Genomic DNA, 27854 nt, shown 5'->3' on the forward strand with positions numbered 1-27854 from the left:
TTGCGAATCGGCACGTAAAATCGCCGTGGGTGTTGTTAATTTGTTGATGAGGTGCAGCGAAAACACCGTTTCCGTTTTGTAGTAGCGCGTGTTTAAGCGCGAACAGTGACTGTTTTCGGTTTAGCTTATTTGCCATAGACATCACAACATGCGCTCATCATTTCCAGAGAATCCGCTGCAGACCCCGCCCGCTGAGGAGTTAACCTCAAGTGCTCTCATCTCACAAGGGCTTGGACATTCCCGGAAGATGCCCTTTTTCTTTTATTCGTCACGGCCTAGCGTTTGTTCTCCAACGGAGCGCGCGTGCAAACCCGTGGTCGGCGTCTTAATTGGACTTAATTTAGATTCAGCTGTGCTGTCGACCAAAGTGCCCGTGAAGTCACACCTGTAACTCCAGGTAAAAGCAAACAGAAACGGGCTTTGTGTGCGCTGTTGGTTTGTGTTCAGGCCGGAGGATGTGAGTCGGACGCAAAACAACATTTTCCCTGGAGACTTTTAACCCCAAACCGCGCGCATTGCTCAACGCTAAAACCCGTGCCCGCTCCCCAGGTTTCACCCGCTGCCGAGCGGCCGACAAACTTTGGTGCCGGGCCAATCATTTCCCAGGAAAATGTGACTGCCAGGAATTCCCCACGCATCAGCCGTTGTCGGAGAAAAGCAAAGCCTGTGTCAGGAAGCACGCGAAGGCAGCGGAGAGGGCGAAGCCGACCGGCGACTGGGCCACGATGGAGCCGCAGTAGTCTGTAGTTTGTCTCGAAGGAATAATAAGGTCTCTCCAATGCTTCCCGTGGACAGACACCTACTTCTTGAATAATTCCTGGGAATATGCGGCGCGGATGATAACTTCCAAAGGGGTGAGTACTTTTATAGTTAATACTTGTTTCTGTTTGTACAATCCCTCAGTATTTGTGTTTGATAGAAGCATAATCAAAATTGTCTCAGGGTTATATATCATTAAATTTAGCTTTTGTTCTTATTTGGGCGTTTCTTGTTATATAATGGGATCCTTTAAATAGATAATAACATTATAATATATCTCTTTCATTGCTCAGTGTTAAACTCCTAGTCGCCAGGAGTTTATCCGGCTACAACTGAAGAAGCGTGACTGAACTCATGATGTTAGTGATGCATGACCTGCAGGCTTTGCTTTTCTTACTACTCCAGAGATTTGTGTGACTCCCCTTTGTGTCAGCTGTCATGTGACTGCCCTGAAAGCATGTGTGCCGAAAGTCTGACACCACGACTAAAACAGACGATACGTTTATATTTAGTCATTTTATTCTACGAGAGTAAAAATGAATGGGGGACTTTCACTGTGTTCAATAGTGTTTATTAAATGTAGATAAACGACAAATAAAAATGCTTAAATTCACCCTTCTCAACTTCTAACACATTTTCTGTCTTATGGCCTTTTGTGATGGTGATTGCGATACTTGCGAGTTTTCAAGTTAAGAGAAATCAAATCTAGACTTGCAGCGTTTTTCAGTTCGTCAACCCTGTTCTGTGGCAAGCCCAAATGTTTGCCAGATGTTTACATTTTTTGGGCCAAGATGCTTGTATCGTGGGACGGACAGACGCCGCCTCATTGGTCGCTCGCAGCTTCTCCCTTTGGGAGCGGGCGGCCGTGACGCAGGGGGGAGAGACGAGTTAGGAGCTCTTAGTTTCAGTCCATTAGAAGCGGGACGGGCTGGACTTGGATCCCGGGCCCCTTTGGTCTTCAATGGTGGGAACTTTGGCACCAGCTTGTGGATAAGTGGAAACAATCCACTGAAAGCAATTATCCCGACGAGACTTTCCAAATAGACTCCAGCGCGGCGTCGCCTCGTTAGTCTCCAGCATGTGCTCGTGTTTTAGAGACATCCTGCCCTGTTTGCTGCCCACACACTCGGCCTCTCTCCTCCCCGTTTCCCCCTCTCCTTGGTTGGCTTTCATGTTGCACGGGCGCTCCAGCCTCCTTATCCTGTGACCGTGATCTCGCCATCAGCGGCCCGAGCGGCTGAGGCGCGCGACGGCGGCCAAGGACGGCGGCGCCGGCCTCCGTTTTGGTAGCGACTCGCTCCTCAGACGTCAGATTATTCTCGAGCCCAGATCCACCCGCCTGCTTTAATGGGCCGCTCGATATTGATTTGGCTACACAAAAAGGAGACCTCAGCTTTCATCCTATTTAGAAGACAGCACTCCAGTTTCACAAAAAGCTTTCTGAGTGGCCTTACTAGAAGCGGGCGATTCACTGCTTTCCCTTCAGCGTTTGCAGCTCTTGGTGGTGTTTCTAGTGCCTCCGAAGGCCGACGTTTGCTTAGTGTCAATGTTTATGCAATAGTTTTCCCTCTTGGGTAAATTAGTATGATTTGGTGCCTTATAAATAACCACAAGATGGCAATGTTCATGTGCTTTAAGTAACCTAGCTGCATATGAGACGACTGAAACCTTAAACGACTTGCATTATTGCGGGAACCAACTTATGAAAAGAGAAATAAAACTGTTCGACTTCCCTTTTCGTCATTTAGAAAAACACCCCATAGGTCTGTTTTGTGGTGGTGGGGGAGGGGGTGCATGGGCTGCTCTGTGCGAAGTTCCCTTTTGACTGAGCGCCGCAGTTTCGCCAACCCAGGTTTGCTTGTGACACCTGAATATCACCTTGTCAGACACGTTCGATGGCCGGGCCAGGGTGGGGGGGGGGCGGAGACTGCTGGACGTGACGTCAGAGGGAAAGGCGAGCCGAGGGGAAATTCCACCTGCAGCCTCGTTCGACTCCAGGGCCGGCCGCCCCGCGAGCACGTGACCTGGACGCGTCATCGCGGCAGAATCCATGAATCCGTGCATTGTCACGGTTCAGTCCAGCGTTGCACTACAACTATTTTTAGCGTGTTACACAGGGACGCTTTATTCTTGGTGTACCCTTTTACACCTGTGTTGTTTCAGTCATTCAGGTTAAGGATCTGTTTAAGCCCGGCTGTGCCTTTTGGTTTATTGCTTACATGTATGTTTTTGTACACATTAACCAGCTGACACGCATCATGTAAATGAGTGACCTTTACAGGATCTGTTCTGTGAGCTCACCCTCATATCCAAAAGACAGAGGTCTGAGTGTTTTCCAAAATATCAAACTGCTGCTGTAAAGTAAACTGTTTAAATTAGTTTTATTCACATAAAAAGCATATACAATGATATATTATATTAGGCTGCAGTCTCAGCGTAGGGCCTGCTCTACGGCGCTAATTAAGCTAGCATGAATCAGTATTTAGTGTCCTCTCTGGCAGCACGTTGACATAATAGGATTAATTAATCACATCACTGATATTTTTTGGTGCCCACGTAAGCACACGCGGCTGTAAGCTGTATCTGTGATGTACGAGTAATTACGTTAAAGCAGCGGCGGCGGGGTCTGTAATGTTCCGGATCACAGTCCGACCGCTCAAAGTAGCTACTCTCAAAAATAGAACCCGGCTTTGCTCTCAACTCCGGCACATAATGATATTTCACCCCGTCATTTTTCATGTCTCGCGGAGCTAATGAGGCAGTTAGTGTGGGGTTGGCGGCGGCTTTTCATGAGTCAGCTCGGCCGGTGCTGCTCGGATTCGAGCTGATCTCTCGCCCGGAGAAGCGAAGTGATCCCCCCCTCATTCAACCTCCGCGGCGCGGCTGACAGCCCTCGCAGCTCGTCGCGCGCGCCGAAAGCGTCGCGCCTCGTCACTGTCGGTGCATTCTCTTTGTTGTCTTTCTTCTTCGGAGCGCGTGTCGGAGTGACAGGCGGTCCTCAGGCGCGCTGAATAATTGAAGCGCTCGCAGCCGCTGGGTGTTGTCATCCAGGCCCTGAGTGAGCCGCGCGCTCTTAGGGCCGCGTGGCATTTGATTAATAATGAGCAGAAGACAAACAGGGCGCTTGGTTTAAACCCGCCTGCTTGTTGCCCGTCTCGGTCCTAAATTGGCCACGGTGACACAGACGTGCTGCCGGTGTGAGACTGGCCCACGTGTGACGTGGAGGACCTGCGCTGCGTGTTTATATTTAATGAGCTGGCGTCTGTGTGACGTAGGCAGCAGTCGACCCCGATGGCGGGTCCATGAACGCAGCGGGTCAGAAGGCGCACGGGCCGCATGCTGTCACGTCACCCACCACGTGGCTCATACGTTTGCTGGTGACGACTTGAATTGTGTCCAGCGTTTATTGCGTTAGCCGACGCGAGGTGCTAAGACGGGCAGCGTTCATACACCTGTATCAACTCATTAGTGGGTTTCAGAAGAGGAAGTGGCAGGTGTGACGCGCTAAGCTAACGAGCTCCTAGCTGTAGGTTGATATTTAATAGTGTTCCTGTATCAGTCCAAAGTTGATTCTGTTTATTAATCCGCTGCTACCTTCTGTTTTGGACACCCATATTCTTTATAGTGGCCTGTGATGACGGTTGAGTGGAATGAAGGCTGACCTCGAGTACCAGCGCTCCTAAAATAGGTGGATTTGCTCATGAGTTTAGTTTGGCCTCGCCTGCAGGGAGAAAGCCGCCGCGCTCCAAAAGCGCCGATCAGGCCGCGTTGCTCCATCAGCCGGTCGCTCTTACGAGGCAGCAGCTCAACCGTGCGCTTCGCTCACTTTACTGTTGATCTAAAAAAGACCAAAACATGTCACACACCAGAACCGCTAACAGAGCGTGGTATCGGACGCCGCGATCTCCCGGCCTGCGGCGTGTGCATCATTTTCTGCTCTGACGTGTTGACGAGTCGCTCCCGCGGAACGCGCCATAGCTGCACAGCTGCGCAGGCCGTGAGTCCCATGGTGGATGCTGGTCTGCGTTCTTCAGGGCCACGAGCTGCGTCGGTACAAAGGATTTCAGCCTCGGCCTTTCAGGTGACGTCACTGCTCCTGAAGGCTCACGTTCCACAGCCTCCCCCCTGGGCGCCGTCAGGTGACCTCCGCTGCACCGGTTCTCCGGCGTGGCCTCCGAAGGCTCCCGTATCTCGCCAAGGACCGCGTCTCAGGGGTTCGAGCGCCGAGGCAGCGGTTCTCAGAAGCGGCTCCGGGTCGGTTCTTAGGGCCGCGGGTTTGTGGCGCGCGGCTGGATGAAGCGAAAGCGAAATGTGGAGCGCGCGAGTGGCGTTCGGAGGCTGCAGATAAACTTTGACCGATAAAACGAGCTTTGGCGCTCAGATAACGTTTGGCTGCGGCGTTTAATGTCAGGCGACGGTGTTTGTTGATGCATTTCCCGGAATACCACGAATGCTCCACGGGCCTCGACCCGCCGAGCGGCCGCGCTCGGGCCACAAGCGGCGCCGGCGTCGAGGCCCAGCGGCACCGCGTGAGACAGACGCTTTGTGCTTTCGCACTATGGGATGCATTAAATTGGATCCCACTGACATTTCTTGAAGCAACAGCAATTTAAGTGCCTTCTCCTTTTTATTGCTTTGCCCCAGAGGGTGGAAGTGACTTGTTGTGCAAATCTGGTGGTGTTTATGTTAAGAGCGATAACTGGAAGAGGTGTTAGAGATAATACACACGTTCTTATTGACTGTTTTCAGTGAAAATTCAAAACGATACATTAGTCCCATGCTTTTAATGAGGCTGCATCATTTAGTCCAGCTTTGATTCAGTTAATGTTCAAGCATTGAATCTATTCACCATTGCTGTTCTTCTAAAACATGCTCATTGGCTTGAACTAATACAGACGGTGTGTCTTTCGTATGTCTGCCCGTCCTGGAGCTCTCGTCTCAGCTTCAAACCTTATCGCGTCTTTTGTTCTACATTAAATTTGCTCATGTCGAGCTGAGCTGACGTCAGGACGTCTCGCATACGTACAAAGCAGGAGGAAAGTTGCTGAGAATCCATAACCTGAGTGAATGCTCGATAGGTGAAGTGTGTGTTTGTGCGCGTTGTCGTTCCTCTAACTCCAAACAAGCGCTGAATGGCACAGAGGAAGTGCAGGGATGAAGTGTGTTGCTCTCGTGTTTTTTTTTGTTTTTTTTTTTATTTCTTTTTTTTGAGTCGTGCAGTTAGATAAATGGGTTTTTGGACCTAGTTAATTAGCTGCAATTAGCGCATCAGCGGGGAGCAGCAGTTTCATTCCAGATTCATTTCTGTTTATATTTATAAAGAGTGAGCTGAATGTGCTCGAGGCAAATGAACCCTCCCCAGCTCTCCAGCGTTTCCTCTGTGTATTGCAAACATTTCCTTTCTTTTGATGACTTTTTTTTTCCTTTTCAGACTTTCAGAGAACTGTTGATAATCTGTGTGACTTTAAATCGGAAGTCTAATCTCTGATTTACATCTAAGTGTTGGTGGTGCCACCCCTTCAATAAATCAAATCAGGGTCACAGCACATCACCGATCTTAACAGTGAAAACTAAACAGTCAACCCAGCGCCTTTTGGGTTTTATACCAGCTGTCCCATTCGCCGTGCGCTTTGTGCACAGCTGCTTTAACGCCACATTAACCTCTGCAGTTCATCGCCAGAAGCGAACAGCTTCCTGAAAATGGCTGCGGACCGTGTTCCCAGCGGCGGTGATGAATGGATCTTGTTTGGTGGAACTTTCCCTCACAGCGAGGCCATCAATTTGCTCTGCGGCGACCAGCTGCTTGGGGCTCCGGGCTGGACTGATGTGAAGCGAAGCCAGGACGCGTCGGTGGTGACGAGAGCCTTCGGTGGAGGATGAGAGGGCGATTTGGACGTTGTGACAAACGGCACCTCCAGTCTCATCTTCAGCCTCTCTCTGCTCGACTGTGTGACTGCTCTGTGTTCTACGTGGGGGCTTTCGGTGGAAAACGCATATTTCCTATTCTTGTCACACAGACAACATGCACCACAGAAAGCAACGCGCACCACAGACCACTGCTTCCTGTTTGCTTGAGAGTCATTTCTGATAAAGATTCTTATCAAGCCGCGCTTATAGCTACAGACACTCACTAAAACTCCAGTGAGCTGTGCGTCACCTCCTGTATAATGGAAACACTCCTTTGCTGTGAGAGCTGAGACACGAATGCTCAGCTGGCTCGGTTTAAGGCGGCGAGTGTTCGCGCACTGTGAACCTAGAAGAGGAGGAGGATCGTTTGTGGCGAAGAACCTGCTCATGTCGAAAGCCTCCCACTGGCAGACGTGGTTTCATGGGAGGTTTTAACTGAAGGGGAGCCTCTGGGTTCGCTGCTAATGTTATAATGGGCCGCGGGAACGTCTGAGCTGCCACAAAGGCCTTAACGACCGGGCCCGGCCCGTATTGTTTGGTCAAAGTCTAAAGGCGCATACCTGTCCAACTGTTTACCCACTCCTCCGGCGCTGCTCCACCTCTGCAGGAGAAACCCGTCTGTCGCCTTTGGTGCTGTTTAAGGTGTGGCCCTCTGGTTGGACCTCTTTTGCTCCCCCCTCCCCCCGCCGAGGCCTCGTCCAATCGCCGGCGCGCATCCAGCTCACCTGAAATGATTTGCATCCAGGGCCGATGCTGGCCGCTGATTGGCCAGGTGCAGGCAGCCTGCCTCAGGGCTCCCCTGCCAATGGCGACAGCGCTGCGTGACTCATAGGGAGAGGACAAGTTGCTTCACTACACTTCTCCTTTTTCTGCTTCAAACAGCAGCCATTGCATTGTCTTTTTTTTTTTTTTTCTTCTTCTTCAGTTTTGTTTTGTCAGTTTGAGTGAGAAGCGAGGGGGCGGCCAGTGGTCCACATCTTCACACAACTTGATCCCCTTCTGAACGAACTTTGGATTATTCCGCCTTTCACCTTTTTTGTTGTCTATTTTATTTTTTTTTATTTTTCTCATTGGTGAAGATCGTCGTCTAGTTGTTATTATGGACCTTGTCATCCGTAGCCTGTGTCTTTGAGGTTAGTGATGAATAGTCTTTTACACATCTACTAGATAAATGTCTTGAAATAGCTTTTAAACACACTAAGCTACATGCTAATTTGAAATTCTGTTTGGAAGTAGGCCGTCATTTGCCATAATGTGAAACGTTGGCTTCGTCGTAGCGTTTTCATCGACGTTGAGGTCGTTAAAGACGCGTTGACTTGTCACACAAGCCGCCTTCTTTAGCCCGTGTCATTCTAGAATCCCGCGATCCGCAGTCATAACAGCGTGACTTCTTATTTATTGCGCCTTCGCTGTGAGCAACCGCCTCTAATGTGTTTAACACGAAGGTGCATGTGTGAGTGTAGTTTCATAACTAACTATCCTACCTGCTTTGAGCTTTTCTTTTTTAAATTGTTGCCTTATATGGTGCGTTGAATCAAGGGCGGGAACAGTGTTTTGCAAGTGTTGACCAAGCCCTCGTGTTTTCTTTCTGCTTTTTTCTGTTTTTCTCGGGGTCGTAATCAGTGATCGCTCATCGGGTCAGTTTAGATCGATGGATTGCGGCTCAGACTCGGCCGCCGGTCATCTTTGTCGGCGCCCAGCGCCGCATCGGCAGGAGCTGCCGCGGTTTCGCTGCGGCGGCGCCGCGCGCGTGCAGCCGGTCGCGCAGCGCTGGTTGCACCGAAATCTTCTCATGGTTTCGTCAGAGGAGAATGCTGCTCGTCTCGTTGCGTAGGAGCCCAGAAAGCCCTGCCGGTGACTTTGAGGGAAGTTCAAACATCTCCCCGGCTTCCTCTTTTGTGCGTTTATTAACCAACCTGTTCTAACGTCTGACACACACACCCCACCCCCCAAGCTCCGGCTTAAATTATTCGGCTTTAAGCTGTTTCGTGTCTGTTTCTAAAAGTTGCTCAGTGCAGCAGAGATAAAAGCCCACTTCCTGTTTCACCAGAAATCGACTCTGCACTTTGTTGGCCGCACAAGCCTTGTGCACAAACTACATCTCTGAGTAAATATGGCTTCAGTTTGAGCCTATATTTCACAAGCGCTCGGCGTTGAGCGTGTTTTCCAGCGCTGATCTCCATCTTGGCCCGTAGTGGTGCTTATGTAGGGCCATGAAAAATTCTTCTTCTTTGGTTAATTCATCAGTTTGGCATTCAGAAGTGATGGTGCTGATGTAATGTCTGACGCAACTTGCAGCTGGGGCTTAAAACGGGCAACTGGCATGCCAGGAATATTTCTACGCTACACTTTCTCAGCCGCTGATCTATAATTAGCTGTGGATCCATTGGCCTTGTGCTGGAGGAGCACATCGATTGTTTGCCTGTTTTTGTACTGCGCAGCATCTGCGTTAGCATCAGCGAACACCCAGTGAGTCAATCACTCTGTTGTTCCCCAGCTCGGAGTTTGCATCTGGCCCAACTTTTTCGTCACACTCCGGCCCCACTCTGATTTGGATTGTAAATGAGGCCCTCGTGCCTCAAAGGATGAAGGCGCGCCGTCTTGGCGGCGTTCCGTCGCGAGGGCAGGGAGACGGGAGAGGGATGAGGGGGTGGACGGTGGTGGCAGGTTGGCTCCGCTTTCAACAGCGAGTCAACAAGTCTTGGCCTGTAATTAGATCATTAGGCTTGGGCAAGATGACGGAGGCGTTGCAACAGAAGGGGCACAGCGAGGAGGACGCGGGGCGGGGCGGGGCGGCTACTACAGCCCAGGCATGGATATGTAAAAACGCAAGATTTACTTAGTTTCATGTTACAGGTGCATGATTGGCGGAGAATAAACAGCGAGTGTTCATTGTGTGGTTGTTTATGCCTTGACCTGAGCAGAGGTGACGTAGGTCTCGCCCTGTCAGCTGACGATTCTTTATCGCACGAAGAGCAAATGTAAGTGTTCGTACAGACTAAACATTAGTCTGCTTTAAAAGGGGGTGGGAAAAATAATCTTGAGCTCACGTCGTCCTGACAACCACACGGGGAAACGGCCGAACCTCTAGTTATGGTTGATCGTTCCTCACCTTTTGTGGCTGCGGAAAGTATTGACTTCTGTTTTTAAGATGTCTGATGTTTCATGTTCAGTCACTTTTTCCCATTTAAGGACGAGCTGTGGAAAAGCCTTGGCTCGTAGTCAAACCGTGATATCGACACGCTCTGTTCGCCCACGGTCGTTATCACTTAATAAACCTGGCTGGAACGTGGGAATATGACGAAGCAGCATCACGGTTCCTTTTCCCGGCACCTTCCGTTGATGGAGGAGTTGTGTTTCTGACGAAGGCAGAAAAGGAGGAGAAGTGGGCTTGTGACTGGATGTTTGAGCTCCTTGACCAGCCAGGAAAGTCTGGGTGGGGAGAGTTAATGTTTAACTCCCCTGCTCAACCGCTCACTGCCAGCGCGCCTCTGAGCAAGGCACACGATGGACCTCCAACATAAAGCCACGCGCTTCGATGGTGCTTTCGTGTCCCGTGCGTCGTGGAGCGCAGGTCCCTTTTTATGAAGAAAGGCAACTGTGATTTGACCGCTGTCTCCTGCATGTGTCTCGTATTCAGAGCGGCTGAGAGCTGGAATCGTCGGACCCGGAGCCACGGGCTCGTTCTCTAGTCCTGTCTTATTTCTACTTTCAGAGCCATTTGTTTCATATGTGATGGCATTTTTTTTGCTGTTTTATCTATTATGTTTACCAAGAACCTAAAAGGATGTGATGTAGTGCTTCACATGTCAGTCTGTGTTACACCCTCCTACTTTCACATCCAAATGGTTTCGGTATTTCTTTTTATAGTGGCAAGATTTTTTTTTTTAAATTCTCATTTTTCACATTGACACAGCTTCCAGCCTGTAGTTGTTGCTCACCAAAGGCCCCAGGAGTGGGCAGATGTGAGAGCCTCCCAACACCCGCCGGGTTGAAATGGGTCAGAGCAAAGAGCACCGTGTTTTCTGACACAGAGCTGAGGGAGGGTTGATACAGTACGTGGAATATCAGGTCACACCTTTTGATAACACTCTGGTTATGCAACGCGCCGTGCCCTCCGAGGCGCAGGCCCTGCCTCCTGCTGACACGGCTGCGTTATCGCTGCGACGATGTGGGGAACGTCGCTGTGCATGACGTCGTTTATCGGGGGGGGCGTTTCAACAAGTGGGGCCTCCTGGGAAAACTTGGAACATCACTGCACTTATTTGACACGGTTGTTATGAACAGTGTAATTAACAGGATTCAATGAATACTTTTACCAATTCTGATCACAGGCGGCATACAGATGTTCAGGCAGTTCGGCCTGTTCTTCCTTTCTTAGTGTATCGACATGAACTGCCTCCCTGTGGAACTGTCGAAGGGCTGAGTTCATGTATCTGGATAAAAGTCAGCTTCTCGCTGAGCCTGTGTGGGTGGAGACGGATTTGAGGTGCAAGTTTACTTTGCTCTCGATGAAAGCAGCGCGCACGGCCTCATAAACAGCCTTGTCTCTGGCACGCGTTGTGTATGTTCAACACACGCGTGGCTCGTCTGATGGTCGAACTATCGGCCTGCGACCCGAAAACGCGTCCACGCAGCAATGTTTTTCTTTCCCGTTCTGCGTCACACCCTGCATGAGGTAACGGCGTTCGGAAAAGGGTTCACGGGAAGCATGTGAAGAGGAACCAGTGGGAATCGCTGGTTTGCTGTAGCGCAGCACCACTTGGTATAAAGAGGCGCTCAGACCCGGGCACGGGGATTGATTTCCCACATGGCTTTGAACGGCTTCGGGCCCAGACACCGACTCTGTCTGGAAGCAGCAGCAGGTTCCTATGGAAAACTGGCCGTGCCCAGAATGAGTCCAGTGCTCGAATCATCTGCTGAACTAAGTGGAAATGTCATAGTCATACATGTTTCAATTTCCCCATTGACTTTTATGCATAGTTTTGAAAAACAAGGTGCAAACGTTTTAAATTAGCATTGACACAAATTCCATTTCTCTTCTACTTCCAGCTCTTCTCATTTTCACGTTCAGTCTTAGCCTTGACGTCAGCACACGGCGCCGCATGCAGAAGTGACGGCGACAGAAACAAAACTCATACTAAAACTCAACTGCAAGCATTTCTGACATTTTAGCATAGTGGCTATTAATAGTGCTGCTCACTGGCGTTTGCACCAAAACCCACTTCAATCGGTGCCACTGTGTTGACGTCTGACCAGGTTCAAGGCCTCATTCTCGCTGCTGTGGACGGACAGAAGCAGGTCGAGCCTCCGGTGGCTGCTCTGTTTACGCCGGTGCTGCTGGGCCCTCCCTGGGCTCTCGCTGGGCTGAATGAGACCCACCTGCTCGCGTTCTTGCGCCACGCAGTTGACTTTACGAGCCCTCTCCCTCCGCCCGTTGCTAAGCAACAGCCGCTCCTTGTTTACCTTTTGCGTTTTTGCATTGTGACTCTCGTCAGAGCAGCGTGGCCCCCGGCCCCTCGGGAGCCGGAGCGTCAGGCTTCTTTATCCAAAGTCACATGAACGCAAAGGTGACAGGTTGTGAGCTCATGCATTTGTGAGAACGAGCAACATCCATTTTCCTGAACACATTTATATTTATATGTACCTACACTCCCACATAATTCCGATATATTTCTATTATGGTCCAACAGTAGCACCGTGTTTTATATAACCAGACTTTAACCGGCGCTTTATTGTTCCTCCTGTGCTCATGCTGCACCTTTTGTCACCTGACTGTCATAAATGAGTGCATTTCATAAACCTTCTCAAATATTGACCAGGCTGGACAGACTGGCCTTCTGCTTCCTGCACTGTGACAACGTGACTCTGATCAGGCGACACGAACGTTAGATTTATTGTTTTCGAAGCGATGCTGTAATGCTTAAAAGATGCAGTGTGTATGATGTCATGTATTGTAGGTGAGGCGCTCCTTTAGTCACACACGGCTTAATTGTTTTCCCCTTGACCTTTTTATTCAAAGCGTTCGCCTGACATCACGACAGGCGGTGACGCTGCACTTCTGTCCTCAGATCCCGGAATGAGACACACGTTTACCGTCTTGAAGATTAGATAGAAACATTGGCTGGTGATACCCAACACCACAGTGCCCCAGTATCCAATCGTGTGAAATCAGATAAGCTGCTCTGAAGGGGCTAAGCTGTCTCCGTGTGAGTGGTCCTGTCTGCGAGGCTTTACGGGGATCAGATGAGACCAGCTGATTTAGTTGTTATTAGCCGTTAAACTGGAGTTTGATCTGCGGACGTCTTAAAAACAGCTTTGCCAAAGCTGCAAATTGGCACGTCTCAGCACGCGTGAAGCTCCTCCGTCGTCTGATGCAACGACAGCAAACAACATCTGCATCCTTGTAGCGGGTTTGGCCTGTAGCACACTGGTGTTTTGGGAAAGATGCTTGTTTAGATTCAGATGAGAGGACCGATGCGACTGTTGGGGGGAAATAAAACCACAGCGAGAGATACGTAGCTTAGCATCAAGTCAAATGAAGCTAAAACTCTTGTTTGTTTAATTCTCAATCCCCACAAGGATCCATTACATGCACTTTGTTGTCTTCCAGCACTTATTTTGTTCCCATCTATCTCTTGGCCTCTCCCAACACTTTCTGAGCCGCGATTGTTTCATCGCCGCTGACTCGGATCCCTCTCTGGGCGTCTGCCTTGTGAAACGGTGCTGCGTGCCTGTCTGCGGGTGGACGCATCAGCCGGCGTGTGTCCAGACCTGTTTGGTATGCAGCCTCCTCTGCAGCGGCCGGGTCCCCTCGCTCCCACTGGAGCACTCCATAGGTGTGGAAAGCAAGAAGCAGGCTCCCAATAAAAGGTCACCCCCGCCCCCACCCCCTCCGAGAAAGGCTAGCTTTTGCAGGGAAGTTGCATAATCGGGTGGCTGTCGTTGGCTGTAATTTGGTTTTACGGCTTGAAAGCGGCGCGAGTGGGAGGACGCTGCTGGCTGATTCAGGCTGCGATGCTCTTTCTAGCTGTTGGCAGTAAACCTGTGCTGTGACATGTTAGTGTTGGTATGAATGTAAACACACCAGGGATGGGCCCGTGAAGATGCAGCTGCAATACACAGTTTACATACACTTTTTTTCTCTTACAAGTAACAGAAGACCTCCTGTCTGTATCCAACACCTGTGGGAAACTTACTAAAATATATACATAGAGTTAGCGTTTCCAGCGAAGTCATGCATCAACTGCTCCCACACAGCAGCCAAAACAACAGCGGTGTCAGGATGAAGCATTTCAAATATGTCTACAGGAAAGGAATCAGCAGGGCAGTCTGAGGCAGCGTGCACACATGCACAGACCTGTGGGGCTTTCACGCTCACCTTTTGTCTGGTTACCTTGGAATCATTTGCATTTTATGTAGTATACGTTTACTTCTGTTGCCAACAAATAAAGGGCCAATTCGTAGTTTGTATAGTTTGTTGTGCATTCAGCCATCGTGACTTGAGGTGGAACTGAGGCTACTGTTAGAGGCAGGTTACAAGCCGTATTAAAGAACGCGCCGTCCCTGAATGTGCCGTCAGCCGGCAGCTTTGTGCGTAAAGTATGACTGCACTGCTTTCAGGGACCTGGTTGCACTCGTCACCGTCCAGATGCTTGGAGGATAAAGGCTCAGCATCAAATCTGCACACACCACGTCGCTCTGTGATGTTCGAGGGTGCAGATGTTGTTTTCTACACACTTTGCTGCAACTTCCTGTCCTGTTTTCACAACTTCTATGGTTCTTTGTATGTGTGACATGTGGCTTGTTGCCACACATTAGAAATAGGCTGTTGGTGGTAGATTTGAGAAAGAGGCTGCGCATTTTAAAACATGCTTCTCTGTGGCAAAACCCAGCTTTGGATCTCTTTTAGATTATCAGGCCAGGTGGGATGTAACGTGATGCATTTTGAAGGATTTAATGTGATTTCTGGATTTGGCCGGTAAATATTTTATGCATTAATATGTGAATATGTGTTGTAGACTGTACGGTAGGTATTTTTTGTAATTGATTGACTTGTGAAAGGACTGTAGGAGTTACACTCACTCTGATATACTTGTCTTCCATTGTGACCTATAAATAACAGGAACTTTGTAGTTTGTTCTGAGAATTTGTGTAAAACCCAACTCATGAAACCGTGTGTGTGTGTGTGTGTGTGTGTGTGTGTGTGTGTGTGTGTGTGTGTGTGTGTGTGTGTGTGTGTGTGTGTGTGTGTGTGTGTGTTAGAGTGGGGGTTAGTATTGCTGTCTCTGTTTGCACGCCTTGTGTCAGCATTGTGGGGAAGCAGTGTCTGCAAATGGCAGGTGTGGCTTTGTGAGGCCTGTTGTCATCCTTTTTACAAATTCACCGTCACTGCCATTAAACAGGCCGAGTGCAGCAGGCTTGAGAATGTCAGAAGGCAGGAGAATGCCAGTGTTTCTGATTTCATCCCTCTGGAAAATTTCTAACTTGATTTTACACAAAAACAACCATCAAAGTTGGTCTTTTTAGTTTAAAATTCCCCTTTTTGTGATTCTATAGACAGTGATGCTCTGCTGATTGTCAGAAAAATACCAAAGTTTTCTGTAGATAACCCGTTTTGCACCGTGTGGAGTCTGGCTCCATCACTTGCTTCAGCAGCTTCTGTAAAGGCTGTAATACTGAAAGCGTCCAGCTCAAAGTGTGTGACTTTTGCCTTTTGCGTCAAAGGTAACTTCGAGTTGACATTGTCTTAATAGGAAATGCTATATGTGTCACAAGAGACCCATCTATGAGAGTAAGAGCGAGTTGCTAGAGAAGGAAGGAGGGGGAGTTGCGAACTTTCCGCTCTTACAGAGGAAGAAATTTTCTTGTGAGTGTGGTTTAACAGACAGGAAGCAGCAGAAACCCACTGTTCAGTGATGCTGTTCCTGTGAGCACAAGATTCACAGGTCAGTTTGTGGGTGTTGGTTTTTTTTTTTCAAATTGCTTTTTAAAAAAAAAAAATGTCATTCCTCTTCTGGTAAGGTTCAAACAAGAAAGTCCGGTATGTGACGGTGCTCTAAAGGTCACGTTAAAGTGGGCCAGAGAGGAGCCTGTTTGTCTCGCAAGGGAACGTGTCTCTTACATATTGGATCCTTTGTCTCCGGGGACTCGGAGCTAAGCTTTCATTCGCTCTCCAGACTTTATGATCTTCCTAAACCAGTAACGTGACCCCTTATCGAGCACCCGTGGGCCCAAGCGACACGAGTCCCTCTCGCCCGGCTTGAAATCTGACTGGAAAAGTACGGGTTTCACACCAGATGAGATTAAACTCCGCTCCCCTTGTGAGAGCCAGCGTTTGGGGACGTCCTCCTTTCCTGGCTCGTTTCTGCAGACGCAGAACACCTCGGCCGTGCCTCCCTGTGCCAATTATTCCTTTTTTTTTTTTTTTTTTTTGTATTTTTCCTTCTGCTGTTTTACCGCCACGCGCGGCCCGAGGGCTGCAGTGACAGCGCTCCTTTATTTAACCCAATCAGGTCGACATGGAGTTGGAGGACTGGCGTTGTGCAATGCTGGCTGGGTGGTGACTGAATTGTTTGGAGCAGAGAATACTGTATACAAAACAGGGTTCACGGCGCTGACGGTGCTGTAAGCGTTTCGAAAACAGCCTCTCGGTGTTTTTGTCTGGCGTTGAGGCAACTTCTTAATTGCGGCCGTCCTGCTATGTTGAATTAGCAAACAGGACCTGAGCTCTTGTGCGTTGGCTTGAAGTGCGTTGGCCATTAATCCGCCCACCTTGGCACCCGACGGGCTATTGTCTCGCGTGCTAGCGCGTCGTGGCCCCGGCCAAAGAGGAACCGCTGGCCCGAGCCGATGGTCCGGCTCCTCTGATGCTCGTACAGGCTATCGCGGCGCTGCAGCGCCGGGCTCCAGTGCCGGGCTCCAGCCACATGCCACTGAGTCATTTCCTTTGCAGGAATCTGCAAAAACAGCACGTCTGTGCCGGCAGCCAGTCAGCAGCGCGGCGGTGGTACAGCACTCGCACTTTCAGCAAGTCGGGCTTTCCCTGCACTGACGGCCCACTTTTTTTTTTTTTTTTAGATCCTCCGCACTAAATGAGGATCTGTCCGTTCCACTAAAAGTATCTCCACATCTAAACCAAGAAATTAGCATTTCTTTTTTTTAAACCTGGGCCCAAAATGGCTGATAAAGTTTGCCTTGGTCCTGTCCTCACATCTTACATCGTTTGCACTCACCACATGCAGGATGAGTCACTGCATAGTCACTAAATTGGCTTAAATTACCTCCTTTCATGGTCAACAATGAGCTCAGCTGAAGAGACTAAAGCAGGGAAAGCAGGGCCTTCTGGGAATGCTCCATTTGTTCCTGACTCCTGACTCTAATTGGTTGTTATTGCGACTGGCAGTCACCATGCTGTAGGGGTGGAGTGGGCCAGTGTTTGCTCCATAGGCCTGTTCATATGTAACACACAGCTGCAACCGCTGGAGGAGGTAAAACCTGAGGAGACGCAACGCTGTGACGTAAGAAACGCGTCGTGTTTTATTTTTAACAGCGTGATGGGAACGCGTGAGGATGCGTGCGGTCACGGCCCATTCAGCATCAGTCAACGTGAATGAGCCGTCGGTGAGGCACTGGTCGATCACGTGCGATGGACTGGGTTTGAATGCAGGAAGTGATGCTCGGCCCGGCGCTACGCGGCGCCGAGGCCCCGCCCCCGAGGGAGCCACCGGCGGCGTTTGCTGTTCGCTCCCCCCTCTCCTCCCCGTCGTGACTTAGCCGGGACAAGGCAGCTGTTGTCACGCTGCGTCTGACTAATGGGTAGCTCCCTTGTATTCCACTGCCGGTAGCGCCGTGCCAACTGGGCCACCCAGATCAATGCGGCGGCGACAAGAGGGCTATAGAAACACGCAAACACTGATGCGTGTCAGAATAAATGCAGGAGGTCAGACGAGTCCAGAGTGAGGCACAGTTAAAGTGATGTGACGGCGCCCGTTCACACTAACTGCTTCATAAATGTGTGTGTCCGTTCAAAAGGGGAACTAAGATGCTTTGTGGCTAAAATGACACCGCCTGTCTTCACAGAGGTCATCTGCTCCCATGTGGAACAGCAAGTAGGGAACTGTGTAGGACCTTGACTGGCGGTGGCGGCGTCAGTGCCCACCTCTGCCACAGCTGGACGCATTGAGCCGTGAGCCTCTCGTTCCACCCTCTCCCTCTCCCTCCCTCTCTGAGCGGTGCCCTCCAGGCCCCTGGACGCTCTGGAAAGATAAACTGCGGCCCGTATTATCGCGTCCTCTCCCGTTACCCCTCTCCCACGAGGTATGCGGCGTCGTCCGTCATGCAGGCGTTTCAAAGGCTTCACCCCTCTCCACCCCGGAGCCATGGGGAAACAGGCATGTCTTGTGTGATGGGGGGTGCTGCACGTCGCCATCTCCAAGTTCCCACCTACTAGCAGCGCTTTGGTCTCTGGGAAAGGAGCAGGGTGGCGGGTGTGTGGCCTGGGGGCTTCTTTTTCCAGTTATTCACTGTGCTCGAATCCCTCCCATCCCCTCCTTCGTCCTTGAAACCTGCCTTCGGGTATCGGGTTGTCGGGACACACCTCAACACAGACACTAACACCCCCGCGGCCTCGAGTTTCCCTCCCCCGCTGCCTGTGATCATGGTAACCCCCTGAGGGTCTGCGTGTGTGTGTGTGTGTGTGTGTGTGTGTGTGTGTGTGTGTGTGTGTGTGTGTGTGTGTGTGTGTGTGTGTGTGTGTGTGTGTGTGTGTGTGTGTGTGTGTGTGTGGGCGGGGGGTCCTTGTATCGACCTCTTGGGGATGGGGATAGAAGGTTCTACTCAAAGATGAGAAAATACAGTGTGTGTGTGTTTTAGTAAACTCAATACTGAATGAATGAAATGAATGAGTTTTTATATAATGTTTTTTTTCACTTTTTTGCTGAGCATTAAATCAGCTTCTAGCTATTTTTCCAGCAGGCACAAGAATTCTTCAGCCTGGTCTGGACTTGCTGGAGTTTATTAGCGGCTGTCAGGCAGGCAGACAGGAATTAGCCAGTGCTAATGCTTGCAGCTTCCTCCCCTTTGGACACTGGGCTCGTCCCAGTGGACCCGGGCTGGTCTCATGTGGTCTGACTCCGGCCCCTCGTCTGTGTGCTGTAGGTGTAGATGCTCCAGGCGCAGCGGGGACCCCGCCTCCGCGTCAGAGAGGGACGAGGCTGCTCGCGCCTGAAACCCGGCTCGCCGACCCCCGTCCCGCGGGCCTAGCCGCTCACCTTAGAGGCACGGGAGGAACCGGAGGGCTCACTGCGACGCCACGCCACGCGGAGCCTCTGCCCGTGCAGAGAAGGAGCTGGAGAAGTGGTAGCGGGATACTTGCGTCTGCCCCCCGACCTCTGAACTCCGCCACCATGACGACCGCGGTCCAGCCCAGCGAGCTTGTGTTCGAGTTTGCCAGCAATGGGATGGATGAGATTAACCAGGTACGTGTACCACAGCTGAAGCTTTATAGCGGTCCTTGTTTTCTCATTGGGTCAAATAACCTCTTGGTCAGCGTCTCCTCTTCTCTAACCAGACATACTATATGTGATCTCCTTGATAAATGCATGACTTTTCATAGCAGAGCAAACAGAACTTGTGTAAACAGCGTGGTCACTGGGGCAGAATGCGCAGTGGCTCCGAGCCTGTGATCTGTAAGTCTGCAGACATGTTGTGGCGGAGGGCAGGATGGAGCAAAGAGGTCTGGGAAGGGGAGTGTGGGCTGCTGGGAGCACGGCAGTGGAAAGACTGAAAAACCTGCAGCGAGGTTGGGGTGCGTGGGAGGGGAAGGGCTGGGTTCAGCCGGCGGTGCCTTCACGGCACAGAGCTCCCTGTGTGTCAGCGTGCTCGTCAGCCGGCCTTCTCATTGGCCGGTCAGGTGTAGTTGTCTCACCCCCCCCACACGCCCTGACCGAATCCTGTGGAGCAGGCTTCATTGTTAGTGGATGTGTGTTATTGTGTACCAGTATCTGTATGTGTGTATCTAGAGTGACATGTTGTCACTCGATCCCTGAATAGCGCCGGTTCAGGCCCAACCTGACAGACCAGTTACCGGAGTGCTTGGAAGTGATGGGATAATTCCACTAAAGGCCCCGTGTTGTTCCGCAGCCACGGTTTTGTTCTTTGCTGCACCCACTGGGCCTTTCGTACGAACAGCGTGCCCCTATTTATCAAGTCCTGGAGATGCAGCCAAAAACGAACAGCACACAAACATACCGCTGCAGTGGCCATTTTGTTTCTGCTGGCTGCGGTAAAGATTTATTTTGGCCACAATAAAGCTGTTGGAGAGTCGTTTTTGTAATGATTAGCTTTGCTTTATTGGGTTTTAAGTCAATAAGTGGCTCCCTAAGTGCCCAAGCGTTACGACTGCTGGGTGCTCGTGGTGATTTTCTCCACAATCCAGTTCTGGTCTAACGACGGGTAACTAAAAAATAGCTCTGTTGGATTAAAATACAGGTACAAAAGGGACAAAGGCGCTTGGCCTCCAGCCGCGTTAAGCCCGATAGCATCTTGCTAGTTACAGGTGGATACACTTGTTCAACTGGTGGACTGTTAGAAGCGCACAGACAGTTGCACCTCATTGTGACAGGGCAGGTAAAGCAGAAGAGCGCAGGGTGCGAAGGGGAAGAGCCGGCGCAGATGTGGCGGCTTTCAAAGGCTTAAATGGGGAACTTAAAAATGCAAATGGGCCCAGTCTGATCCTTATCGCTCCTGTTCCCCTGCTACAGACTCTATTCTAGTTAACAAAGAGGAAGAAGCAGTCGAAACCTCTCCAGTGTCACATGGTTTAGTGCTGAGCACCGGTTCTTGGGAGAGCGCCGCCTGTTTTACAGTTTTACATCCATAATTATTATCGCTCACGACCAGTTTGAGGTGTTCCCACCGAAAGCACGATTCGGTTAATATCAAAACACCAGCTCAGACGACGGCTTCAGGCGTCTCACGCTCTGTCAGCGATTGTTTAGGACTCAGGTTTCTGTATTTGATAGAGGGGGGGGCAGTAGTCAAAATGCCTTTTGTCTACACACACTTGACTCTCGCTCAAGGACGGCAAACATCATTTAACGCCAGACGACGATGTGGTAGCCTCACTGTCTGGCTATCTGATAATATGTCTACCAGCCGGCCAGGATTAATGGCAAACATATATTGTGTTTCCAGTGGGACACTGATAACAGCCTAGTCACAGCAAAACTCAGGGTTTCTATTAGCGCCGGGGGCCTTGTGGGATCCGCACACGCTGTTTATTGCTGATTTCCAGCGTCTCCTCCATTATGAACGGTGCGAACGACTCCTAATAAATAGCTGATTGCTGCTGGCGCTGCTTCATGGGCCTCGTTGAAGACTTTGTTCAAAAACTAGCTGCTCTGTTGGTTTCCTGGTTAAATTATAGCCAAAATGGAAGCGAAGCCACCGACACTGTAGCCCGGCGCCTCCCGCCCACAGGCTCGACTCCCAGACACCTGGTGCACCCCCCAAGACCCAAAGCAACAATGGACACTTGTGCAGAGAGACACACAAGCCTTCATTCATACTGGTCCTACTGCACCTTCCTGTCTTTTTCAGGTCATGGCTGAATGTGGCCTTAATTGATTTTTCTATTAAAATGTAATCTAATTATTTCATAAAACATTATATGTAGTTAAAGAGAAACAGGGCGGGTTGTAGTGATGTCTCTCATTCACTGCTTTACAGTGTGATTAAATACGGAATAGATAATAAATGTTGAGTTATTCGTTTAGATAGTTGATGATCTGGATCTGTTGCAGTGCTGTTTAGAAACAGCTCATGGCCTGTGTTTTCAGTGTAGTGTGCTGCCATCTCCTGGCAGGCAGTCGGTATATGGAATTCAAGGAATGAAAATCCCCTCCTTCAGCATTTTGTCATATTGAAATAAACAAATAAGCGGCTGTCAGGTAATCATCAAAGCGAGTCTGGAAGGTCATGTGACCCCCACAGTCACAGGATTGAGTCGGTCTCCTGACCCTTCGATGACCCTGAGGCCCGGGGAGCTGCCCGGTCTGTCTGGCTCCTCGGCGGTTGGACCCGACCTCCTAAATCTCCCCCGTCCCCTCGTTCCTCCCTGCGTCAGCCCGTGTCGTGCCTGAGATGGAAAGGCTGCAGTTCCCAGTGAATACTCAGGACGTGATGAAGTGGGGGCAGGCCTGCGATTCATGACCGATCCCTTAACATTCATGTGGACCTGAATGAAGGATGAACTCCTCTGGAGAAGTAGGCCGGCTCAAACAGCTGGCTGCCGCCGTCCTCCGCAGGTCCCCGCGGACCAGCGGCCCGGCAGAACCGAGCTTTGTGCTCCACGCCGTGCGCCTCCACGTCTGCTCAAATCGAGTGTGAATCTGCATTATTTTATAAGGCAATAAAAATAGCAGACCAGAGCCGGTTATGGTGTTAATCTTCTGTCGAGGGGCCTTTATATTGCATTTATGATGTGTAGTGAAGGAATTAATGGTGTTTTTATTGCACACACACACATGTATGAGCCCAGGGCCGTTCCCCCGCCTCCCTGTGACGCCTCCTTTCTCCGTGCTCCTCTTCCTGCACAGCTGGACGACCCGTCGGTGTTTCCGGCGGTGATCGTGGAGCACGTGCCTGCCGCCGACCTGCTGCAGGTTTACTCGGGCCTGGAGTCCGACGAGGTGACCAACGGCATCATGGTGGACACCTCCCACGTGGCGGAGGAGTCGTCGATCCTGGTGGGAGGCGTGGACCTCTCAGGTAAGCGTGTTTGGTGCATATATAATGAGGAATCGCAGATGAAGCCACGACTAAAAGCATCTTTAAATCTGCCTGTGACGCACAGAAACCACAGTACCCGGCGGAGAGGACAGCATGGAGACCAACGAAGCGGCAGCAGCTCTGCTCAACATGGAGTCTCCAAACAACATTTTGGATGAGAAGCGAATGCGTACGTTCATTTGCGTTAATATTCTGCTGGCGCACGCGCTTTGGTTCTGGGCTTCGACGTGAGCCGGGCTCGGAGCGCGGGCGTGTTTTTTTCTGGGATTTTAATGGCTCATTTGTGCCCGCGCGCCTCGCGTTTGTGTTTAGTTCACACTTATGGCGCTCTGCTGGAGTCGGACCTGACATACGTCCCGCTGAGGCCAGAGCAGATGGACACCGATGCCCTTGACATGTCGCCAGATGAAGACACTTCATCTATGGATGAGATTCCAAAGTGTCCTCTAAAGCCGCAGAAGAAAAACAAAGGTAACGCTGACGCATGTTAAAAAATGGGAACTATTGTACCTCATTTCCGTGTTGGTTTCAATCGGACGATTCCTAACGACCCCTCTCATTTGAACCGTAGTGCGGAAGCCGCGGGCGGTTCGCCCCTGCTCTCCCATCACCACGCCCAACCTGCCACTGAGGAAGAAGAGCAAAGAGGGCAAAGGTGAGCCCGGCTAACGAGTCGGCTCTCGTGTAACGAGCCAATAGAAATCAAGGTCTCCCCTCCTCCTGTGGCGTGTGCAAACAGCAGTCCTCAGCCCGCGCCGTCCGGCGGGGATGAATGCGGGCGAATTAATGGATGAGGGGCCTCGGAGTGCCGCGTTGCACGGGGGAAGCGCGAGTGATTGCAGGCTGGAGGGCACGGCGAGGCTCCGCCGATAGCAGCGCCACGCAAAGGGGAGGGGCCCGGTTCAGCGGCACGCGCATGCATCACGCTGTCACGGTGTCTGGGATTCGAGCGACTACTGGGAGCGCTGCTGTTTTTAACCACCGTGTCTCACACGTCAGAGTAATCTACTCCCAGGCTCGGTATAATTAATTCCCATGTACACACACAACTGGCACAGCAGCGTTTGTAGGAGGGCTGGCTCCACCTTAACCCCTCGGCTGCCGTGTAGCGTGCTCGTGAAGGCTCCGTGGCTGCAGCGCCGCTCTATCGCCACCCACCACCGACGTCTGTCTCTGAATGTTAAACCCGCCGCTTAATTCATTCTCCCCCCATTTGCAGGCAACACCATCTACCTGTGGGAATTCCTGCTGGCTTTACTGCAGGATAAAAACACCTGTCCCAAATACATCAAGTGGACACAGCGGGAAAAAGGCATCTTTAAACTAGTTGACTCCAAGGCCGTTTCGAAGCTGTGGGGCAAACACAAGAACAAGCCTGACATGAACTATGAGACCATGGGCCGAGCGCTCAGGTAGGAGCCTCACTGTCAAACGCACCAGCTCCCATTTAGCCCTGAAGCCCACAGATATGTTCATATTAACACACTGCAATGAAGCTTTAAATTTTTATGCGTCTGTTGGATTTGAGCCATGATAATGTTGGTGATGCGTTAACGTCTCCTCGTCCCTGCGCTGCCCCAGGTACTACTATCAGAGAGGCATCCTGGCTAAAGTGGAGGGGCAGCGCCTGGTCTACCAGTTCAAGGAGATGCCGGCCGACCTGGTCGTGATCGAGGATGAGGAGACGGGCTCCGATACCAACACCAGCTACGGCAACCAGCGGTCCAGCAACGGGCGCTCGGCGGTCCGCGGGGGGTCCAAAGGGCACGGCCGGGCCCACGGCCAACAGGCGTCGGCGAGGCAGCTGAAGAAGGAGCCCGTCGACGAAGGCCTGTACTCGGAAACGAACGGACAGGCCGAGCAGCTCCTTCAGTCGGTTCACATGATGCATGGATCGGATCCAGCGCACGCTATGAGGTAGGACGAGCACACGCACAGTTTCGGGTCTATATGCTAAGCTAAGCTTTAGCTCAACAGACGGACACAGAAGAGAAAATCAAGACAGTTTAAGTCAGAGGCTTTTGTTTTCTAAATGTAAACAACTGTGGTAAACACAGTAACAAAATAAAAGCCTCTGTCATAAATAACACCTTTTTAATGTTGTTCGCTGATGACAGCACGCGACACGGTTTCTGCTGTCTGTGTGATCGTTGTGTTTCTGCAGTCAGGAATCAAAGAGCATAGTGCTTCCTACAGCACAGCTGACGACGCTGTGTGTTGTATTAATGAGGGCATTAGTTCTGCCGTTTAGGATCATAGCTGTGTACTGGGTAACTTTCTCAACGGGGTTCCATTAAACCATAATCCCTGTCTATATTTGCAAATGTACAAACTCTATTGAGTTGGAAGTGCTCAGGCGGAGCAGATTAGGAACCCCACTCAGCTGGCTTTGCCTCCGCAGGGCCATGGCCGCTCCCGCATCAGTACCAATGGTCCTGACGCCCTCCGGCTCCATCCAGACGCTTCCCCTCACCACGGTTCTGGCTAATGGGGACTCCAGCCACTCGCCGCCCCGGGTCATCCTCCACACCGTGCCGTCCACCACGGCGGGCGGCAAGGACGTGCTCACCATCCAGACGGCGTCTCTCACGGGCGGCGCCGGCGGCCTGCAGGACGGCCTGCCGCAGCAGCTGCTGGTCACCGCCGTGTCGTCCTCGTCCCCCTGCGCCTCCCCTCCAGGAGTCATTAGCTCCACCGCCTCCGGCCTCAACGGCCTCCCCCGCCTGGTCGCCATCAACGCCTGCGGGCAGACCATGGTGGCGCAGCAGCCCGGCACCGTCATTGCCACCGTGCTCAAATCCGGCGACCTCTCGGGGCTGCAGGTCAAGGAGGAGATGCTGGACGGCAGCTACTTCCAGTCGATGGTGAACGGCGACCCGGCGCTGGTGCCGCACGCCTTCGAGAAGGAAGAGATCGCGGCCGGGGAGGCGGAGCTGCAATATAGGACGGTGATCATTGGTACCAATCACGGCCACGGGGCTGCGGGCGCGGCGATAATTAATGGACATTCCTCCCAGAGCAGCAGCCCCAGCGAGGGCCTGACCCCCGTGGAGGAGCTGGAGGTGCGCGGGGAGATGTCCCTGCAGCCCGAGCAGGGCATCAAAGGCCTGCAGGAGCTTCCGCTGTCTGTGCAGCTGCCCGCAAACTTTATCCAGATAAAGTCGGAGCCTGCGGAGGCTTAGGCCCGCGGGACTCCCTCGCACACGATGAACCAAAAAACAACCCATCCTTTTTTTCCTTTCCGCCACAACAGTTGACGTTTTCTTTTACCAACCGCAGTGATCTGATCAAAGATCTGACCGAGGCATCTCGAAGCCTGTTGCTCTTCATGGTTGGACTCAGGATTTATTGTTTACTCACATATTTTGTGACCATGTGCCTAAAAATCAAGGGAGTGTTTAATAGTTTTTCTTTTTCTAGGAACTCACTTTTCACGTTCAGGATTATAACGTGTAGACACAAACCCCAACCCACACGGACACAGACACTCAAGGACGTCTATATATATAAAAAAACTGCATATATAACAAACCTCTCCCCTTTAAGGAGGACAGCCATCGGATAAAGCAGGGATCCCGTCTACCAAATGTGCCAGTTAGTAAATATAGACTTCATGCCAAATGGGTGTATAGAATGGATGAATTTTTAAAACGCGGGCCATTTTTCCCCCGGGATGACGTGAAAGGACACACATCTTAGAGTTTAACTGAGTGCCTTACAGGAAGTTCACACAAGTGAAGAATTTCTTGGAAACATCTGGAGAAAGCTGAAAAAAACGGAATGGCTCCGCAGACTTATTACTCACTTATTTTCATATAAACAAAAAAAAAAGGTATGCGTTCAATCACGCCACTGGCCCTAAAGCACTGCGTTACTATGGAAATGGGCATTTTCTGTCCACCAAGGACAATCCAACATCAAACCGTTTGTATGGAGCAGCAGACTGGAGGAGATAGGGCGGCACAAATGGAGGCAACGATTACGCAGGGTAAAACAGATATTATCAGCCTCTGCTTCAGAGGCCTCGAGGTTTAAAGCCTGTTTATATGAAATGGAATATATATGAATCTATACATAAATATATAAATATACATCTAATATACAATTGAGGTTCAATTTTTAGGCCACAGCAAATTTATTTATTTTGTGAATTTCTAAATTCTGTACAAAAAGGCACATATGTCATCTATTTACATGTGTGAACATGTAATATACAAAGAATATGAGCGTTAATACCACAAAGCTTATTTGGCTTTTTTTTTTTTTTATACAACCAGCATTTTTCTATTTGATAGCTTTCCATATAATCAGCTTTAGTATCTCCTCGTGTTTTGGACTCGAGTGCTTAGAGAAGCATCAATATTCCATCATTATATTCTCTTTGTAGACTGTAGATGTTCTCTGTTGTGTCTGATTTAAGCATGTACTGAATGTGCTTTGGTTCTCTCCTTTTCAGTGGACATACCTCTTTGCGTTTTTCCAGCAGTCAGGCTTTCGCGACTGCATTCACAAATATTGTGTTCTGTGTACTGCGCTGAATATCAGATGTTGCAGCCAGTCAGTCTTTTGAAATCGTAACTCCGGATTCTTTTTAGTTATTTGGTACAAGGACGTACCAGTGGTGCCTTTAAAGCCCCTCTGAGTTTCTCCTACTCTCTCCTTGCCTCCTTTCCTCTTGCCTTGTGTCCTCCTCGCTCACAACTCCTGTCCCACCTTGCTTCCTTTCCTGTGTCCTCGCCCTCGTCCCTCAGGCCAGCGGTGTCTCTGCCTTCTTTATTTGCTGCCCCACTTTGTTAAGAACCTCTTAGGCCAGCCGTCCGATTGGCCCCTCGGTTCTGCTGGGGATGAAGCCATATTGATCCTGAGTGGCATCGCAGCTAAATTGGTTGTTTTCTCCGCCCGGACTGCAGCTGCAGATTGAGGACATTCAGACTTGCTGACCTCCATCTGCTCTGGAACCTGAGCACAGGAGTTAAACGCTGCCTCTCGCCCCACATCAGCCAAAGGCCGCTGCATCCGCAAAGACAATCTGAATGTATAGTCATTGTTTAGGCACACGCTCATGCAAAGATCTGACAATCAGTAATTACACTGGGTTACGTTTGCGTTTCAGCCTTTCAGCCTTGTAGTGAGGTTTGCTGTTTGGTTTATTGCTTTGGATTATATACTCTGTTTTACCTTCCATGCCTTGTTCCTCAAAGCACTGTGAGATGTTGGACCTGCCTCTGTTTTGTTGCTTCCTTTGTCCTGGGTTGTGAGTGGCCGTTCTTATACTGAATATAGAATAGATTTTTAAGAAAATGTCTGTGTACTAATTAAAAACCAACTCTTCTTTACCGAATATCCTCTTTTATTTGATTCGCCGCAGATGAAGTGGTTTTCAAATTGCTTGAGAC

General features: G+C 50.5%; 1 protein-coding gene across 3 annotated transcripts; it reads left to right on the forward strand.

Moving 5' to 3' along the window:
- The first annotated feature begins 258 nt into the window (after positions 1 to 258).
- On the forward strand, positions 259 to 27799 carry elf1 (E74-like ETS transcription factor 1). Of its 3 annotated transcripts, none has more exons than XM_041072661.2 (9): positions 259 to 854; positions 18826 to 19145; positions 22266 to 22437; positions 22523 to 22627; positions 22771 to 22929; positions 23030 to 23113; positions 23678 to 23870; positions 24040 to 24375; positions 24860 to 27799. In XM_041072661.2, the coding sequence occupies exons 2-9, from the start codon at positions 19074 to 19076 to the stop codon at positions 25638 to 25640; spliced, it is 1902 nt and encodes a 633-aa protein (XP_040928595.1). In that variant the 5' UTR covers positions 259 to 854; positions 18826 to 19073; the 3' UTR covers positions 25641 to 27799. The 3 variants fall into 3 exon arrangements, with proteins under 3 accessions (XP_040928595.1, XP_029020912.1, XP_029020914.1); XM_029165079.3 differs by lacking the exon at positions 259 to 854 and adding an exon at positions 7415 to 7799; XM_029165081.3 differs by lacking the exon at positions 259 to 854 and adding an exon at positions 13606 to 14647.
- The last annotated feature ends 55 nt before the right edge of the window (positions 27800 to 27854 follow it).

This window comes from Betta splendens, chromosome 10, assembly GCF_900634795.4.
Source record: "Betta splendens chromosome 10, fBetSpl5.4, whole genome shotgun sequence".
NCBI lineage: Eukaryota > Metazoa > Chordata > Actinopteri > Anabantiformes > Osphronemidae > Betta > Betta splendens.

What these genes read in the sequence shown, in the direction of transcription:
- elf1 (XM_041072661.2), top strand. Translation starts at nt 19,074, where the DNA reads ATGACGACCGCGGTCCAGCCCAGCGAGCTTGTGTTCGAGTTTGCCAGC. An exon ending in TTTGGATGAGAAGCGAATGC is followed by an intron (nt 22,628 to 22,770) that starts GTACGTTCATTT and finishes GTTTGTGTTTAG; the next exon opens with TTCACACTTATGGCGCTCTG. An exon ending in GAAGAGCAAAGAGGGCAAAG is followed by an intron (nt 23,114 to 23,677) that starts GTGAGCCCGGCT and finishes CCCCATTTGCAG; the next exon opens with GCAACACCATCTACCTGTGG.